Source organism: Malaclemys terrapin, chromosome 1, assembly GCF_027887155.1.
Source record: "Malaclemys terrapin pileata isolate rMalTer1 chromosome 1, rMalTer1.hap1, whole genome shotgun sequence".
Classification (NCBI taxonomy): Eukaryota; Metazoa; Chordata; order Testudines; family Emydidae; genus Malaclemys; species Malaclemys terrapin.
The window spans coordinates 99,248,920-99,268,090 of NC_071505.1; the positions used below are offsets into that span (position 1 = coordinate 99,248,920).

The 19,171-nt window shown below is 40.7% G+C and overlaps 1 protein-coding gene across 2 annotated transcripts in view; it reads left to right on the forward strand.

Annotated features, from left to right (window-relative positions):
* SLC41A2 (solute carrier family 41 member 2) overlaps positions 1-19,171 on the forward strand; it is a 103,950-nt gene that overhangs the window by 56,262 nt on the left and 28,517 nt on the right. For both annotated transcript variants that reach the window (XM_054032993.1, XM_054032985.1), the window contains exon 8: positions 728-807. In XM_054032993.1, coding sequence (XP_053888968.1) covers positions 728-807 — 80 coding nt within the window. The remainder of the gene's footprint in view (positions 1-727; positions 808-19,171) is intronic.

Sequence of the window (19,171 nt, forward strand, 5' to 3'; positions counted from 1 at the left end):
CTTGACAGCTCTGCAGGAACTTAAAATTTGCCAGGGATATAGTGCTCAGGTCAGAAGAGAGGATCTGTTTTTGTCTATATCTTGTTTGTAACTAGAGATCTGTGTATTGTAGGCTTACAGTGGAGGAGGTGCAGCTTGTTTTGGAAGCATGGGGACTGTGACTGGAGCATTCAGAAAATAAAGGGACAAATCCTCACTGACTGGGCAGGGACTGTCTTAAGCTATGTTTGTATGGTGCTGATCTCCATCGCTGCCTCTAGGCAGTCCTATAATACAAATAATAAACAGTGCTGATAATTCTAATGTATAGTTAAAATAGTAATTCTTCTATGATTTATAAATCTGCTAAATCTGAAAGGATTTTCACAAGGACATTGAAAGACACCTTTTTGACATTAGCACCTCCCTCTTTAAAATATTAGGTTCCTATTTCAAACCTCTCAGGTGCAAAAACTGTTTTTAAAAGGAGCATTGATAAAACTGTGTGTTTTTCACTAATAATCTCCTCAGGAGCAGTGGAACTGTATGCTCAAACTTTCCTTTAAAAAGGGGAGGCGGGCGGGAGGGACAGTGAGAGAGCAACCAAGCATAGAACATTTTCAGGTCACTTTTTGAATAAGTGTTACTAAGAATTTTGAATACTTAAAGATTGATTGATAGAATTTGAAAAATAAATATTGATGCACCTATTTGCTTTGTTCTAAATGTTGTACTTTATATTTTTCAGCATTGGTGGCCTTATTCTGGACACAACTGTTTCTGATCCTAATTTGGTTGGGATTGTTGTTTATACTCCAGTAATCAATGGTAAGGCAGTAATAGGATTATTTTAGAATAAATATCAACAAGTCTCTATACATGTTTTATAAAAGATTATTACACTAAAGTTCAGCTGCAGTGGGTGGGTATCTACTACATTAATTTTAAGTTGTAACTTTGGTGTCAGAACAGGGTAATTTAAAATAGTAGCAGTGACTCCTGGTCATATGTACCAGAAACATCAAAGTGCATGTGAGAGAGAGAGGAAGAACAGGAGGCTAGTAGTACATATTTAAAGTTTGTGTAAGAAAGGGGGAAAGTTGAAAGAAAACATATTCAAATACTGTTTTGAAATTATTATGACTGTTAAATATAGGATTCCAAGATGTAATTCTTCAAGGGTTTTCTCTTGGACATATGGGGCAAATTATCAAAAACAGTCACTTAAACTTCATCTCCAAAATATGCAGGTGCAAGTATTAAGTGGTAATAATGCAGGCAAAATATAGAAATCATAGAGCAAGTTGAGTGTTGGTTTGTATGCTTGCCTATATGTGCAATTGCATGTACAAATCAAACATTTTGCAGCTATGCAGATATATATTTGTGAACATTAATTAGGTCCATGAATTAAATGTGGATATTTCCTAGATTCTTGTCTCTGAATTAATTCTTTAAGCATAGATGTGGAATGTTGGATGAATTTGTCAGCATATTAAACTGTTTTTTAAAAATAAAATGTCTTGTAAGTCAAGCCCTGCACAGATACAAAATTTGTATCCGCATCCGATCTGTGATCCACAAACATGGTCTGCGGATGTGGATATCCGCAGATTTGTACTCTACGTAGGCTCTACTTGTAAAAAATATATTTATTTTCTAGTTCTGATTTATTCTTCATTGGTCTACTTTGCAGTGTGCAAAAAGATCTCACGTAGAAATTAGACACGGGACTTTCTTATTTGCAGTAGGTTTTCTGCTTACTGTGTAGCAAGTGTGGAAGGTACACCTCTACCCCGATATAACGCAGCCCGATATAACATGAATTCGGATATAACACAGCAGCGCTCCGGGGCGGCGGGGTTGCGCACTCCGGCGGATCAAAGCAAGTTCTATATAACGCGGTTTCACCTATAATGCGGTAAGATTTTTTGGCTCCCGAGGACAGCATTATATCGGGGTAGAGGTGTATAAAGGAACTTCCTCTAAATATAAATACATCTCTACCCTGATATAATAGACTCATAGAATTTGAGGTCAGAAGGGACCATTATGATCATCTGGTCTGACCCCCTGCATGCTGCAGGCCATAAAACCGTCCCTACCCCTTCCCTGGACTTTGCTGTTGAAGTCCCCAATCCTGTTTTTAGTGACTTCAGTTGGCAGAGACCCTCCTGCTAGAGATCCCTGCCCCATGCTGTGGAGGAAGGCGAAAAACCTCCAGAGGCTCAGCCAATCTGCCCTGGAGGAAAATTCCTTCCCGACCCCAAATATGGCGATCAGTAAGACCCCGAGCATATAGGCAAGAGTCTCCAGCCTGACCCCTGTTAGCCATTATACTATTTACCTACCATTTCTTGGTTTTCCTTGACTACTATGTTTTACCATTAAACCATTCCCTCCATAAACTTATCTAACTTAATCTTGAAACCAGACAGGTCCGTCGCCCCCACCGTTTCCCTCGGAAGGCCGTTCCAATATTTCACCCCTCTGACGGTCAGAAACCTACGTCTAATTTCAAGCCTGAACTTCCCCACGGCCAGTTTATATCCATTCGTTCTCGTGTCCACATTAGTACTAAGCTGGAATAATTCTTCTCCCTCCCTTGTATTAATCCCTCTAATATATTTAAAGATAGCAATCATATCCCCCCTCAGCCTTCGCTTTGTCAGACTAAACAACCCAAGCTCCTCTAGTCTCCTTTCATACGACAGGTTTTCCATTCCTCTGATCATCCTAGTGGGCCTTCTCTGCACCCGTTCCAGTTTGAGTTCATCTTTTTTAAACATGGGAGACCAGAACTGCACACAGTACTCCAAATGAGGTCTCACCAGCGCCTTATACAACGGAAGCAGGACCTCCTTATCCCTACTAGATATACCTCGCCTAATGCATCCCAAGACAGCATTGGCTTTTTTCACCGCCACGTCACATTGTCGACTCATAGTCATCCTGCGGTCTACAAGGACCCCTAGGTCCTTCTCCTCTTCCGTTACTTCTAACCAATGCGACCCCATCTTGTATCTAAAATTGTTATTAGTCATCCCCAAATGCATCACCTTGCACTTTTCACTATTAAATTTCATCCTATTTCTGATACTCCAATTCACAAGCTCATTCAAGTCTCCCTGCAGGATATCCCTGTCCTCCTCCGAATTTACAACGCCTCCCACCTTCGTATCATCCGCAAACTTTATCAGCCCACTCTTGCAATCGGTTCCGAGGTCAGTTATAAATAGATTAAATAAAATGGGTCCTAAAACCGAACCTTGAGGCACTCCACTAGTAACTTCCCTCCAACTTGACAGTTCACCCTTTAATACAACCCGCTGCATTCTCCCCATTAACCAATTCCTTATCCACCTCTGGATTTTCATATCAATCCCCATGTTTTTCAGTTTAACCAATAATTCCTCATGGGGTACAGTATCAAACGCTTTACTGAAATCCAGGTATATTAGGTCCACCGCATTTCCCTTATCTAATAAATCCGTTACTCTCTCAAAGAAGGAGATCAGATTCGTTTGGCACGATCTGCCCTTCGTAAAACCATGTTGTAATTTATCGCAATTGCCACTAACCTCCAGGTCCTCAACTAGTTTCTCTTTCAGAATTTTCTCCAACACCTTGCACACTACAGATGTTAAACTAACAGGCCTGTAGTTACCCGGATCACTTTTTTTCCCCTTTCTTGAAAATAGGAACCACATTAGCTATTCTCCAGTCTAACGGGACCACCCCCGAGTTTACAGATTCATTAAATATTATCGCTAATGGGCCTGCTATTTCCTGCGCCAATTCCTTCAATATTCTCGGATGAAGATCGTCCGGTCCTCCCGACTTAGCCCCATTAAGGTGTTCAAGTTTTGTTTCTACCTCGGATACGGTAATCCCCCATCCTGAATGCCCCTCTGTAGTGGTGCTAGTATCCCTAATACCTTCATTGGCCTCATTAAACACTGATGCAAAATATTCATTGAGATATTGTGCCATGCCTAGATTGTCTTTAATCTCCTCTCCGGCAATAGTCTTCAGTGGTCCCACTTCTTCTTGCTGTCCTTGGGAGCCAAAAAATCTTACCACGTTATAGGTGAAACCACATTATATCGAACTTGCTTTGATCCGCCAGAGTGCACAGCCCTGCCCCCCCAATGCACTGCTTTACTGCGTTATATCCGAATTCGTTTTATATCGGGTCGCGTTATATCGGGGTAGAGGTGTATTGTGATAAATCTCTGCTCATTTCCATTCATAAAAATATACAAAAGGGAGCCTAAGATTCTTAGGGCTGGTCTACACTACAAAATTAGGTCAGCTTAACTACATCGCTCAGGGCTGTGAAAAATTTCATGTCCTGTGCAATGTAGTTAAGCCAACCTAAGCCTTGGTATAGACTTCTCCAGATTGATGGAAGAATTCTTCTCAGAGAGGTGGATTTACTACAGCAATGGATAATGTTTCCACTAATTTTTTCATCCATGTGCGGAATGAATTTTTGTATGTGCACAAATATTGAGATAAAGTGTGGATGTGCGCCACCAGTAGAAATTAAAAACCTAGGTATAATATATATTTTTAAAAAGTTGTCATAGGGATAATTACTCCAGCCAAGACAGGTTAGGCATTTTAGAACCATTACTCAAAGAATTAAATTTAAGCGTAAGAGAGAAATAAAATTATGAAATGCATAGACCAGTCAAAAAAATAAAATAACAGCACTTTGAAAGAATAAAATTACAGAGCATATATGTGCATTGCAGGAAGTACCAAGAAGTAACAACAAAAACAATAATACAAGTTTGTGTTGGGAGGTGAGTGTAAAAGAGACAGTGTGTGTGTGAGAGAGAGAGAGTGTGTTTTTTTGTGTGTGTGTGAGAGAGACTGTGTGTGAGAGAGACAGAGAGACTGTGTGTGAGAGAGACAGAGAGACTGTGTGTGTGTGTGTGTGTGTGTGTGTGTGTGTGTGAGAGAGAGAGAGACTGCGCTGTCACTTTAAGCAGAGCGACACTCACCAGTCTGAAAGCTTGTTCAGATACAGCAGCAGCCGCCAGCAGCTCTGTCTCACTCCCTAGTGCTGTTCCCCCCTCATCTCCACTGCTCTGTGGAGATAGGGTACATGAGGGGAGGAGGGGGACACGCTGACATCAGTGCCCCTCTCTTTCCCTTCCCCACTCTGCACAGCAAGCAGGAGGCTCCAAGGAGCAGCTGGCCAGGAGTTCCAAGGCAGAGGGCAGGAGCAGCGCAGCAGTGGGGGAAGGGCACCTGAACACAAGTCGTCATTGCTGAGGATGTGTGCGACTAATAATCAAGTGTGCAGCACTTGATGGACTGTTGTATGGCCACACAGGCGTGCAGCTTAGAGGGAACACTGGCAATGGATGAACCCTTTCTGTCGTTTTAGTATTTATGCTACAGCGCTGCAATTGTGCTGCTGTACCATTTCTAGGGTAGACTTACTCTAGATGCCTTTGAATTAATAAACAAGTGAAAATCAGTATCTAACCCATTAACATTCCCTTCCTCACTCCCAAAAAAACTCTACCTTCAACACAACTACTCACCTGAATTTCAGTTCCCCTTTCAAGGGAGCTGACTTTCAGAGGATCATTGCTCAGCATTTTTCTAAAAACCAGTTCTTTTTTAAGGTTTTTCAAGTTCGGCATCCAAAATCACATCACTTCTGAAAATCTTGGCCTTAATTGTTTTTTCCTGTGGTGTGTGGCTGACAAGCTTCTCGATTCTGGACCTTTATGCAACAAGATCCTGGAATTAATAAGCACCAGAGACGACAAAGCTTTATAAGGCACCCACTGCTTACTATAGTGGCAAGAAACTATAATAGCTGAAGGCTTTGAGGCAACTGGACTATCAGCTAGAATTCTGATCAGTATAACAAAACATTTAAGAGTCTCCTAGCAGACAGCCGTGTGCCAAGTGAAAGTCTTATGTCAAAGAACTAACATCCAGCTTCATCAAGCTTTCACAGTCTTTGCAAAAGTACTGATGAAATACTTCCAACTATCTGTGTAGGACAGTAGTTGATTTTGGAATGGTGAGGTGGAGAACAGGCAATATATTTGTCTTAGTTGCATCCTTGCACTGAAGTGGAACACTGCATCAAGACCGCCACAGATGAGTCCCTCCACTAATGTGTCCCTACACTGGGCAGAAATGCTAAAGAGCTGCTGACAGTGGTTGCCACGACAACCTCCGTCAATGTATCAAAAGCACACTAAGAAGAAAGGCCAATAGGTCCCCATGGCAACATCTCATGTATCGTGAGGAAGATTTGGCAAAGGTTTTTGTGTCAGTTTCCCTCCTTTGGCAAATCAGTGTTCATTAAGGAGAAACATTGGCCTGACAAGAAACCAATGATTATTTAAATTAGTATTGCAAAGGCATTAGGCATCAATGTTCTCATTTCAGCCAATCTCTGAGACTTGAGCATCCAGTACTCCAGATGTGCAATATGAACTGAGTTTTCCTGCAGTTGAGCTTCTAAGCTAAACAAAGTGTAATTGGGGAGATTCCAATTTTTCAGTTGATGCCACCTGTGTTAAAGTGAGGTGTAAAGAAGTCATGTTGTACCTTGATATAATCGTAACCTATGCTTTCCTCTTTTCTGGGCCTTGGACGCTCACAGGGTTCTCTTTGAAAGAATTTGAAGGATGTGACAGCATCACCTCTGAGGTGCCATAGCCATCTGAATCCATACTGACTATCCAAGTACCTGCTTGCTCACCTGGGATACTGGGAGTGTATAGGAGTCCAGATATTGAGGGTTTGGGCTCAAAACCATATTTCTACCTACAAGAATGCAAATAAATTTTAGATTTCACAGGAGGTTTCACCATACCTACATCTACAAAAGTCTCATCATGCTATGAGATTTTCATTTGGGTGCTATCCAACTAAACGACTAGATCTTAAAGTCCCCTTTTCTTCTGCAGTAGTTCAGGACAGATAGTTCTTGACAAGATTGGGATTTAGCTGGAAAGATTTGCCACAGTCAGTAGTTTCAGCATAGCAGTTGAAACAGATAAATTCCATTGTAGATAGGTTCTTGTACCACTTTGAGTGGAAGTTGATAAGGTAGGTGGTAACTCTTAGTTCCTGTGGGAGCTCATTCCATAGTTTGGGACCAAACACTGAGAAGGCTCTGTTTCCTGCAGAGACTACCTTTACTTTTGTGGTAGAAAGTTTGAATGTGACTGAGGAGCAGAGTTGTTGACCAGGGTCCTCATCCCAGACCGTTAGGCAGTCTTTTAGATATCCTTGGCCCAGACTTAGGACCAAGACCTTGAATTTGAGTCAACATTTTATTGGAAGTCAGTGTGGAGAGCGGCAGACAGATCTGATGTGCTCATGGTAGCCTGCATTGCTGAGGAGGTGTGCAGCTACATTGTGAATTTGGTGTGGAGTTGGTGATTCCTAAGGGCTGATGGCTTTGTGCTCAGGTATATTGCATTTTAGTCCATCCAGGAGGTAAGGAAGGCATGTATAATTGAGGCCATGTAATCATCCACTAAGATGAGACTGAGTTAGCCTCGTCAATCAGAGGTGGTAGAAAATGTTACTTGTAGATGCTGCTATGCAGCTTAATGTCAGTAAATTAATCCAGGAACCTATTTAAACTGCAGACTGAATTGACCAATTGATGGGTGGGTACCTGCAAGCAACGGAGACTGCACAATGGCAGCCAACTTCTCCACCTGGATTTCCTTTGCCCACGTCATCACCTTTGTCTTGCTTGGGTTCAGCTTCAGCCAGATGTTCTGCATCCCTAAGTTGATCTTGTCCAAGCACTGAGCGATCTTGGTGGTAGTGATATAGTCATATATAGTGAAGGATAACTAGAGCAGTTGGCATTCATACTGCTGGCACTTGAGTGTGTTCTCTTACCCTACTCCCCCTAGTAGCTGTATGGAGATATTGAAGAGGACCAGAAATAGAATTGATCATTGTGGGATCTTGCAGATGAGGGGTCTGTTGGCAGAGGTGCAGTTTCCCAAAAGGTGCAACTTGCTTTTGGGTGCATCCCAATGTTTATAGAACCCAACTGATACATTTCCTTTATACCACCTTGGTGGATTCTGTTGTATCACTGTAGTGGGTCACACAAGCTTTCATGGTGTAAAAATGGCAACCTATACCTGAGATGCACTGGCAGGGAGTCAGTCCAAAACAGTAAAATAAAAAGTGGATTTCCAAATTTCTCTGATTTGGATTCAGCATCCAAGAATGTGTCCACAGTGGTATTGTGGACATATACTAGGTGGGTTGATACACCACCATTGTGTGTATCAAGGGTGGCATCCCATTAAATGTCTTTTAAAGGCTACGGCTGTCTAAGTCAGGGGTCGGCAACCTTTCAGACGTGGTGTGCCGAGTCTTCATTTATTCACTCTAATTTAAGGTTTCGCTTGCCAGTAATACATTTTAATGTTTTTAGAAGATCTCTTTTTATAAATCTATAATATATGACTACACTATCGTTGTATGTAAAGTAAATAATTTTTTTAAAATGTTTAAGAAGCTTCATTTAAAATTAAATTAAAAAGCAGAGGTCCCTGGACTGGTGGCCAGGACCCGGGCAGTGTGAGTGCCACTGAAAATCAGCTCACGCGAGCCATAGGTTGCCTACCTCTGGTCTAAGTAAAACTATGCTTCTATTTAAAGTGGTACCTTCACACAAGTTGACTGTGTGAAACCTTCATTTACTTTCCCCCTTTTTAACATCCTCTGAGTAGTGATTGGACTTCATAGAGCTTTTTAATTGCTAAGAATGAGTCTGTTATAACATCTCCCTTCAGAAAAAGGTTATGTATAATTCTTGTTCTCCTGAAGTTATTGGGTTCATTGATTCTCTCTCATTCACTTCCCCAAAGAGTTGGGGGAATATGTTCCTTAAAACCTTCTACCTCTTTCTCAAAAATAAATAAATAAAAAAATACTACTACTGTTCAGGTACCAGGGGCTGCTGGTTTCCCCTCCTCCCCCTTAACCAAGCAGTGGAGAACATAATATTTGCTGAGAGGGTACAGGTCTGTCTCATTTTACGGGGGGTTCCGTTCCGCGGTTACTGCATAAAGCGAAAACCACGTATAGCCAAAACCCCATTGAGTTCAATGGTGGGCGAAATCGCTCGCACTACAGGTATAGTATTGAAATTGTTGTTTTTCTCTTTTTTTGTTTTTGTTTTTGCCTACCGTGTAAAGTTGAAATCGCACATGTTAAATACGCATAAGATGCGACAGATCTGTATATGCTTGGCTACCCTCAAATTCTATAGCTAAGGGAATTTCTGCAAATTCATATATGGGACACAGAGAGCAAAGAGTAGTGGTTCTCAAACTTTTGTACTGGTGACCTCTTTCACAGAGCAAGCCTTTGAGTGCAACCTGCCTTATACTTTAAAAACACTTTAAAAATATTTAACACTATTATAAATGCTGGAGGTGCAGCGGGGTTTGGGGTGGAGGCTGACAGCTTGCGACCCCCTGAGAGGTCTTGACCCCCAGTTTGAGAACACCTGGCTAAGAGTGTGGCTATATTATAATGTGCCTTCTGCAAGAGGTAAGTAATTTGCTTTTATTCGATGTAGGCTCTCCTGTGCTTCATAGTTGCTCTGGTGCCTCTTGATTATTGCTGTTGTCAGTGTAAAGTATAAAACTGGAATTTAGAAAATCCTTTTACATAAACATATCTGCACATACCTTATTAACTATCAAAGATCCTAAGTGTGGATTACCTAATAGGTAGCTTTTGAAATATCACTGTTGCTGACCAATCAAAAAAAAAAAACCAACCTTTCCCTCCTTCCCCCCCACAAACTTCCCTACCAGGGACTTTTCTTCTCTTGTGTTTTTCTGAAGATGGCAGGGCCCCTCATCAGAAAGTCTGACTCTGCTTCAAAGTCTGTCTTATGATACGTAAAACTGCTAGTTTACCCTGCTCCCTCGGTATGGTGTAAAAGAGAGACTGTATGGGTATGCACAGCACCACCTGAATCAGCCCTGCTGAGGGGATTTCCAGCCTTCCATACATTTGGAATTCTTATCTTGGGCCCTAAACAAGGACAGCAGCTGGGAGTTTCTCCCTCAAAATCCCAAAATGCTTCCAGGACCCCTTCCTCTTGCTCAGTCCCTGTCCCACAAGACTTTTCCCAGAAAACCCTCCTGAATGTAGTAATGCTGACCCTGAAGGATTTCCTTACCAGCTTTAAAGGACTGGTAACCCTGGTACCTCATTATAAGAATTTGCCAAAAAATAATATAATTATAATATAATATAATAATGATCTGAACAATTTGCTTCAGACTGTGCTGCAGACATGAAGTAAAGTGGAGCTAATGGAAATAGCTACTTTATGTTTAGGTTTTGGTATAATTCTCAAACAAAACATAATCTAGTGTTTTGGAAATAGGTGAGGTTTAGAAGTGCTTTTATATATAACAGCAGTGTATATGTAGATATTTTGTCCATTTTCTGTGTTATGCAAACATTTTTTCTACAAAATCTGGAAATTCCTGCAAATCACAAATGCTTTGCAGGGTTAGATAATAAAACCTTACTATCCAGATGGCATAAAACCATCCTCTTTAATAATAAAACAGAGCTATACTTCGTATATGCCACTAGCTTGTTCTGCTCATTAGCTGGTTTTGTTTATTATAAGATGGTCAGATATCTGGGGAGAAAATGTAAGTAGGGATCAAAGCGACTGGGAAAAGGTTTGCAGAAATCAATATGAGAACTTTAATACAATACTGTAATTGTATTTCTGTTGTCCAGGAGATGAAAACTAAGATCACCTCTATGCCATAAATATATCTTTTCTTTCATATTAGTATGGTAAGTTGAACAACAGACCCTCTGTTTTTCCACAAATATTTTGTAAATGGCCATTGCCTGTTATAAACATTAGCACTTGTTTTCAGGTGGGATGGTAGTGATGTGTATTTGTGGGGGATATAGGAGGAAAATCCTGTGCAATCATTCACCATTTTAAAAATGTAAAAGAGTAGAGTAAAGTATCTTTAGAAGAGTAAAGTATCTTAATAAATACATATATTGCTTTAAAATAAAAGAAGAACAGGAGTACTTGTGGCACCTTAGAGACTAACAAATTTATTAGAGCATAAGCTTTCGTGGACTACAGCCCACTTCTTCGGATGCATATGCATCCGAAGAAGTGGGCTGTAGTCCACGAAAGCTTATGCTCTAATAAATTTGTTAGTCTCTAAGGTGCCACAAGTACTCCTGTTCTTCTTTTTGCGGATACAGACTAACACGGCTGTTACTCTGAAACTTGCTTTAAAATAGAGTGTGTGTGGAGCTCTCAGACAACACAAAAGTGCTTTTGCTATTAGATAGCCTCAGACTATTCAACAATGAAATCTGATGCCACTATAAATCAGAAAGCAAATATATTCATAAGTTTGTATGGTAGCGGAGAGACTTGGTTGGGCAGAGAGTAGACTATTTTGCATCCTCAATTGGAAGAAAGTGTATTGGTCTCAGAATGGCACCTGTTCTGTATGAGTAAGTGCATAGTTCAATCTTTATTTTGGCATATACAGAGGTTGAGAATCCTGTTTATGGATATTTAATTCTGACATATTTGGGGTGATAGTTCTCACTTTTTCTTAGTTGTTACCTTATACAAGTAAAATGGTGTATACTTTGTGCTGTTTTGCTTTTTCTAAAAGTCTTTCATTTAAAATGTTTACAAGATTATTTCAGGATTTATTAATTTCCACATCATAATTTGTTATTATTCTCACAATTTTAGTAAAATGAATCAATTTTTAAAATACATTATTTTCCTGGCTACATGCATTAGCCAAAACAAATATATATTGTTCCTATAAAAAAGTAATAACTTACTTATACAATGTTGGCTCGAAATCTTTTCTGGAAAGACAGCTGTATAGGAGAACCTAATAGTTTATCTAATTCTGCCTATTTTAATACACTTAACTTTTAATACAAATGCATACAACATGCATCTCTGAAGACAAGAAATTTGTAAGAAAGGACAATGCATGTAGGTACTAAGACAAATAAGGGAGCTAATCTAAGCACTTCAGTTCTATAAAATGTAAGTTTATGAAATCGGTGGTCAGATCTCCATGGCAGTATTTCAATCTGAAGTTTTGGAGAAATAATTTGGTTATATTTTGTTAGTGGTGTCCCTTGTTATAGAGTTGTGGAGCTGCATTGACTATTGTAATGGAGAATATTTTTCTCCTTTTTGTGTCCTGGATGGTTATTTTTATTATAAAAACTGCATGAGAAATCAGACTGTTTGGCAGAATGCCAGATGGACTAATCAGCACAATTCATTGCTTGCAACTGTGGACTGTGCTGATTAAAATCACTGCTCAGAGATCGGAATCTCCTCAGATCCTATATATATTACCTTATATTTTATACCCAAAATCAGATTTCATTTGAGAATTGTGCTGAATTGCTTCTCTCCTTATTGTGTTGACTTCATTTAATCTTTGGCCTGTTGCACAAACTATATAGTAGGTATGACTATAATACCTCTTATACCCTGTGATTGGTTAACTCTTAGCTCAGAAATGTTCATAGATAGTATTGGAAATCTAAAATATTGTTCATCTAAGTATCATAAATATTAGGTTGCTTCTAGAAGGAGAAAAGTTGGGGTGAATTGTACATTACTTATATTCAGTATGCCTACTGATACTAACTGATATTATAGGCAGAGCTGATAGGTACACCAGTAGTTAAGGTTGACTAATGCTTCCCATTATAAGGCTCTGTTTTCAGTTGCCTGTAACTTTGCCCAATTTTAGCCATTAGGCTGAAACTTTCCTTGCCAGGTGTCTGCTTTAGGCGTATCTCTTTTAGAAAGTTTCAGCTAAAATGGAGGGTCCTGTGGCACCTTTAAGACTAACAGAAGTATTGGGAGTGGACCGTCTGTTGCTTTTTACAGATTCAGACTAACACGGCTACCCCTCTGATACTCAGCTAAAATGGTTTGCCCATTTCGGGGTCAAGCAAATTTTTCCTTGCAATTTCTTCTCTTGGATGCTGGGGGCCACTGTGGCACTAGGAGCCACAAATGAGAGCAGGTAGGCAAAGAAAAGCCTAGGGCTGGCCTGTGCCAGCAAACTCAGGCTTGCAGAGGTAGGTCTCCGGCACTGTTTCATTGCTGTGTAGACTTTCAGGTTTGAGCTGGAGCCCAAGCTCTGGAACCTTGTGAGGTGGGAGGGTTCTAGGGCTCGTACTGGAGCCCGAGCACCTGGGCAAGGCATTTGAACTAGCCTTTCCATGGGTTGCCATTAATTGTGTGTACCTTATTTTTTCTGGGTATCCAACTGGAGACCCTGCAGTCTGATCTGCAGAAGTCCTGAGCATTCATAGCTGAAACTGAAGTCAGTGGGAGCTGTGCTTTGAACATATTAATTTCTATATCATGCTAAGTACTCTGAAAAATATGGTCCTAGATGTCTCAAATTAGGCATCCAAAATTACTGGACACTCTTAACCTTAATCTTTCTGTGCCATCTGTAAAATGGGAATAACACAACTACCTCACCTCATAGGGGTGTTGTGAAAATAAATTCATGAGTGTTTGTTAGGCATTCAGTTACTATAGTGATGAGTACCTTAGAAAAGCCCATGAGGAAATTAATAATGCTGTATACATTTAAGATTTTGAATAGTGTGCTGTAAATAAGGTATGGGGCACACACTGGACAATAAGAATAAAATGAAATATTGAATAGTTGCTCAGTCGGTGACCACAATTCATCTTGTGCACTGAATGAGGCAGGGAGGGGCCTATGGAAGAAATAGTATGTGATCATGTTAAAGACTGTATCATAATGCGTACCAGCTCTGCCTATAATAGGTATATGTTTTTGGGATTCATTGCAACAATGTACATATAACTTATTTCTCAAATTGTAGATTAAAAAGTTATTGCAGCCTTGATATAGCAAAAGTCATCAGCATTTGATTAGACGTATTGGGTTGGGGAGATGTGCACACAACTAGAAACTTTAAATATATTGAACATCTTTATACAGGTGGAGTCAGATTCTACAAATGCTGGATGTCTTCTGTGAATTGCTAAATGGCCTCAACTCCCATTGACTTGCAGGCGATTGACTCAGTAGCTTGTAGGATCAGACCCTTGAAGGAGGGAGGTATATACATTAAGATTACCCAACTCTTCCCTTTATAAGACTCTGTTTTCAGCAGTTTACAACATTGTCAAATGTAAACCATTTCAGCTGAAACTTTCCATGCCAGGTGCCTGTCTCTGGCTTCAAAGTTTTTGGAAAGTTTCAGTTAAAACAGTTCAGCCATTTTAGAGAATATGTTGCGGGGGGGAATAAATATTTTATTAAAATGTTAAAAATATTTTAAAATTGCTATTGAGAAGTTCTAGATTTCCATACTTTAGAGAAGGGATTTGAAATTTGGCAGAAGGGTGATGTTTGTGTCAGGTATGTACTTTTTGCTGTTCCTATGGAAATCTGCCCAAATGTTCCAAGAAGCCTTTGAAAAATCTGTTTGCACATGCTAAGTAGAGCCATGGCTAAAATCTTGGAAAATTCCATTCACACTGAGCATGCTCCAGGATCTCTCAGGTCCTGTGTATGTGGACTGTGCATGAACCATCTCCATACAGCAGCCATACATGTCCATTCCTAGGGTACAGAGGCTCAGCAGGACTTCCCCTGAACTTTCAGCTCTTGGCTGCTGTGGGCTGGGGTGGGACTGGACACCAGAACTAAGAGAGAACAGAGAGACTATTTCCCTTGTGCTCTCAATATCCCCACCCCACTCCCTGCAGCTGGTGCCCAGGCAGCATGGAAGAAGAAGGTGCCTGACTCAGATACAGGGAGCCAAGAACCAGTCGAGGGTGAGGAAAGAGGAAGGAGTAGATTGGGAGAAGGGGCCACAGTGGTTGGGGATGGGGGAAGACTGAGAGTGGAGGCTGCGAGACAGAAGGGGAGGAAAAACTGTGACTGGGACCTGAGGGGTTGGGACTGGAAGACAGGAACTGGTTGGGCAAGACGGCTGGGGGGAACTGAGAAGCAGTTGGTGTGGAGGGTGAGACTGAGATTGAAGGAGGAGCTCAGGGAACTTGGACTTGTTAGGCAAGCAGACTGTAATTGGGAATCAGTGAGGTGGGTAGGGGGAAAAGCAAATCTGATGAGAAGCTGTGGCACATTGGAAGAACTGGGACTAGCTGGGAAAAGAGACTAGGACAAGAAGCCAGTGAGGGAGGCAGACAAATGGGGGAAATGACTGGAGTTGGGGAAGGGTGAGAGACAGATTGGACCAGGAGTTGGGGGGGGGGGACTTGGGGCTGGCAGAGTGCTTGACTTCACAATCTTAATATTCTTTTACCATAATCTCTGGCTGTGCACGTGCACAATAAAATGAAGATGATGGGTTGATGCAAAAATATGTAATTCTCTCTCTCTCACACACACAAAATGTGTGTGTGTGTGTGTATATATATATATATATATATATATGTATATATAGTGTTGTAGAGCAACTTATTTTTTTGTAATCAAATACAGTGAGTCTGAAGATGGGCAAATATATATTAGTACAACACATTAAGTATACTTTAAACACCTCAAATACTTAGAACGATGCTATTAACAAGCGTGTTTAACCACAGCGTAACCAGGACATAACATTGTTTCCATGATAAATTAGGACAGGTGTTTTTTCTTTGAGAAATGTTATATCCATGTTATATAGCCAAGCTAACAGACTAACTCAGTGTAGTCTGTAGCAAAGCTCCTTTAACACAGTTCTCAGAAAAAAATTATTTCCAGTACTAGACACTGAAATTATGTTAGCAACCATATTCATAGATATAACTGGCATGATTTTGGCTGTACCATGGACAGGGTCTTATGTGTTGAGAGTGTTTGTTAAATGACAATGAACAAGGCTGACAACTGTTCTGTAGAAATATTTATCCTAAGGAAAGGGGTTGTCTTTTAACTCTAAAATGGTTCAGTGAAGTGATAGGTTTTTTTGGTATTTTTTAATAATGAAGTCAGGGATGGCATCCTTCTCTACTAGAGAGCTTAACTTCTGTTATCCTTAGTGACAGTGTAGTATTCTTATGCAGAAGTTAAGCAGATCTACTTTGCTGTGAGGGATACAAGTCAATTTTTAAGATTTTACTTTCAAAGAAAATGTCATTATATATTATGGTTCCCATGTGACTAAAAAGAAACTAGCAAAATTAGTCTTTATAATAACCAGAAGGCTATAGCATGATGAGAGCAACATTTTTTTTCAGGAAACATATTTCTGATATAAAATAAACATAAATTTGTGCTTTGAAACAGTCCATAGGCATGCCTGTAGTTAATTTCTTAATGCTATCAATTACAGGGCTTCCTTAGGCACTTAAAAGGAGTTAATTCAAAAGCTAAGGATTCACACCAGTAATTTGGTGAATTGACAACCTGTTGTTTTTCTAATGTTGTTAATCTACAGAATTGTATCTTTTAATGCTTTTCTGCTACCCTCAGTGATGTAATTAGTCTGGTATTGCCTGGGTAATTTCATGGGCATGGTAAAAAAAAAAAATAATAAAAAAGCAGCTATGAGAAGAAACAAATTGAATATTCTACAGAAAAATACCTTTCCATTTGGCATTGATACTCTTAAGGTATGAATAACTTAAAAATCCTTAACTCTGTAGCTGATGAGAATTTAGATAATTTAATCTGAAATATTTTCAAAACTAATAAATATGACTTGATGATCACCAGACAAGCTGCAGCGGCACAGGCACCAGCAAACAGAGCTGTAAACAGGGGAGTTTCAGGGGGAGTTTGCAAGGGGAGTTTGTGGGGAAGACTAAGAGAGCTAGGCAAAGGAATAGACAGGCTAGTGAAGGGAGTGGGTGGTGTTCTGGTGCCTGTTGGGGGTTTGTTTTGCTGTGGGTGGTGGTGTTTTGGTTCGTTTTTTGTTTCCCAGACTAACAGGTTTTAGGTGGGAAGGCTATGACAGATACAGAGGCAGCAGTGGAAGACACAATGAAGATGACTGGATGTGGAAGCTACAGTATGTACATGATCCTGGAGGGGGTACCTGAAAAGAGTTTCATGTGCATGAACTGCCGCCTGATAGAGCTGATGGAAGAAAAGATCTGAGGATTGGAGATGCAGGTGGAAACTCTGGTTGAGTTTAGAAGGGGGTTCGAGCAGATGATGGAGCAAAGACATGAGGAGGCTGAAGGGAAAAGCTCGGACTTGCAGATGGAAGCAGGACCAAAGAACTCTGAGGGAAGACTGTTGGATGAGGAAAGTGGACAGTGGAAGCATGTGACTAAGAGAACCAGGCAGAGGAAAAGACGGGCTAGTGAAGGAGAAATAGAGCTCAGGAACAGGTTTGTGGAGTTGGAAAATGAAGGGGCACAACAGGTGGTCGCTGAAGGTAAGAGGGCAAGGAAGAAGAGAAGAGCAGCTAGTCCTATAGGAAGAGGGGAAGAATCAATGGAGATAACACCAAATATGAGCCCCAGGAGGATATGGGATGGTTCGCAGAGGATTGCAAGGGGCAACAGGAACCGTGAGGACTTGCAGCCAGAGGGAACGGGATAGACCGGAGAATCGCAACGTCACCAGGAAAAGGCAGGTCTACATGATTGGGGACTTCTTACTGAGAAGAATAGACAGGCCTGTAACCAGAGCTGATCCGGAGAACAGAAGGGTGTGCTGTCTGCCAGGTGCTAAGATACAGGATGTGAACCTGAGGCTGAAGAGGATCCTAATGGGAGCGGGAAAGAATCCGCTGATTGTCCTCCATGTGGGAACAAATGATACGGCTAGATTCTCGCTGGAACGTATCAAGGGAGACTATGCCAGGCTGGGGAAGAAGCTTAAGGAAATCGAAGCTCAGGTGATTTTCAGTGGGATTCTGCCTGTTCCTAGAGAAGGGTGACAAAGGTGTGACAAGATTACGGCGATCAACAGATGGCTCAGACAGTGGTGCTATAAGGAGGGCTTTGGGATGTATGGCCACTGGGAGACATTCATGGACAGAGGACTGTTCTCTTGGGATGGACTTTCATCTGAGTAAGGAGGGAAATAGACTTCTAGGATGGAGGCTGGCATAATTGATTAAGAGAAATTTAAACTAGGAATTTGGGGGAGATGGTTGGGGGATGTCCAGGTAAGCTCCACGTCGGAATTTAACATTGAGAGGGAAGAAAACGAAGTGAGAAAGGATACAGCCGTGGGTATGAAAATGGACATAAAGAGGAAGGGTAGTGTAGATACCGGTCTAATAGGTAATACTGGTGGTAGAATGTCTGTGCCTAATCGGGTAAAGAATGTCATTGAAGCCAAACGGCAAAAATTAAGATGTTTGTATACTAATGCAAGGAGCCTGAGTAACAAAATGGAGGAACTAGAGCTACTGGTGCAGGAAGTGAAACCGGATATTATAGGGATAACAGAAACATGGTGGAATAGTAGTCATGACTGGAGTACAGGTATTGAAGAGTATGTGCTGTTTAGGAAAGACAGAAATAAAGGCAAGGGTGGTGGAGTAGCATTGTATATCAGTGATGAGGTAGACTGTTCCTGGATGAGGGCAGACAAGGGAATAACTTTGCTTATTCACTCCTCTGCTCAGCAGATTATGGAACTGGCTTAACTCTAGAGATCAAACTCCTAAATCTGCTCAGAAGCTCTATAGATTTCCTAAAGAAATACTTTGTCTCCTTCAAAGTGAATTCAGCAGTAATAGCCTGATTGAAAAACAAAACAAAAAAACCCCTACCCTCTCTTTGGATGTATCCTTGTGGAATCCCATTAACAGAAATTTGGAATTGGGGAAATAAGAACATTTCTGACTGACTAATTACACTGCTCTACAGCCAAAATGCTTCTGAAATAAATGTAGTCAAACTTTACTAATTTTGGGTCACTGGGAACGAAAATGATGCTTAAAATTGTTGATTGGTTCTAGTTTTCAAGATATGCTATTGGGTCAGTATATACGACCCTTGACTTGGGAATGGCGGAGGATAAGTGAGTTATAAAGGGAAGGGATCTCAATTTAAACCAGAAATGACTAAAATACATCTTTGACTGGATCTATGAATAAATCTATGACTGGGTTTGGACAGTACTTGCTTTTTAGGCAAAACAATGAATGA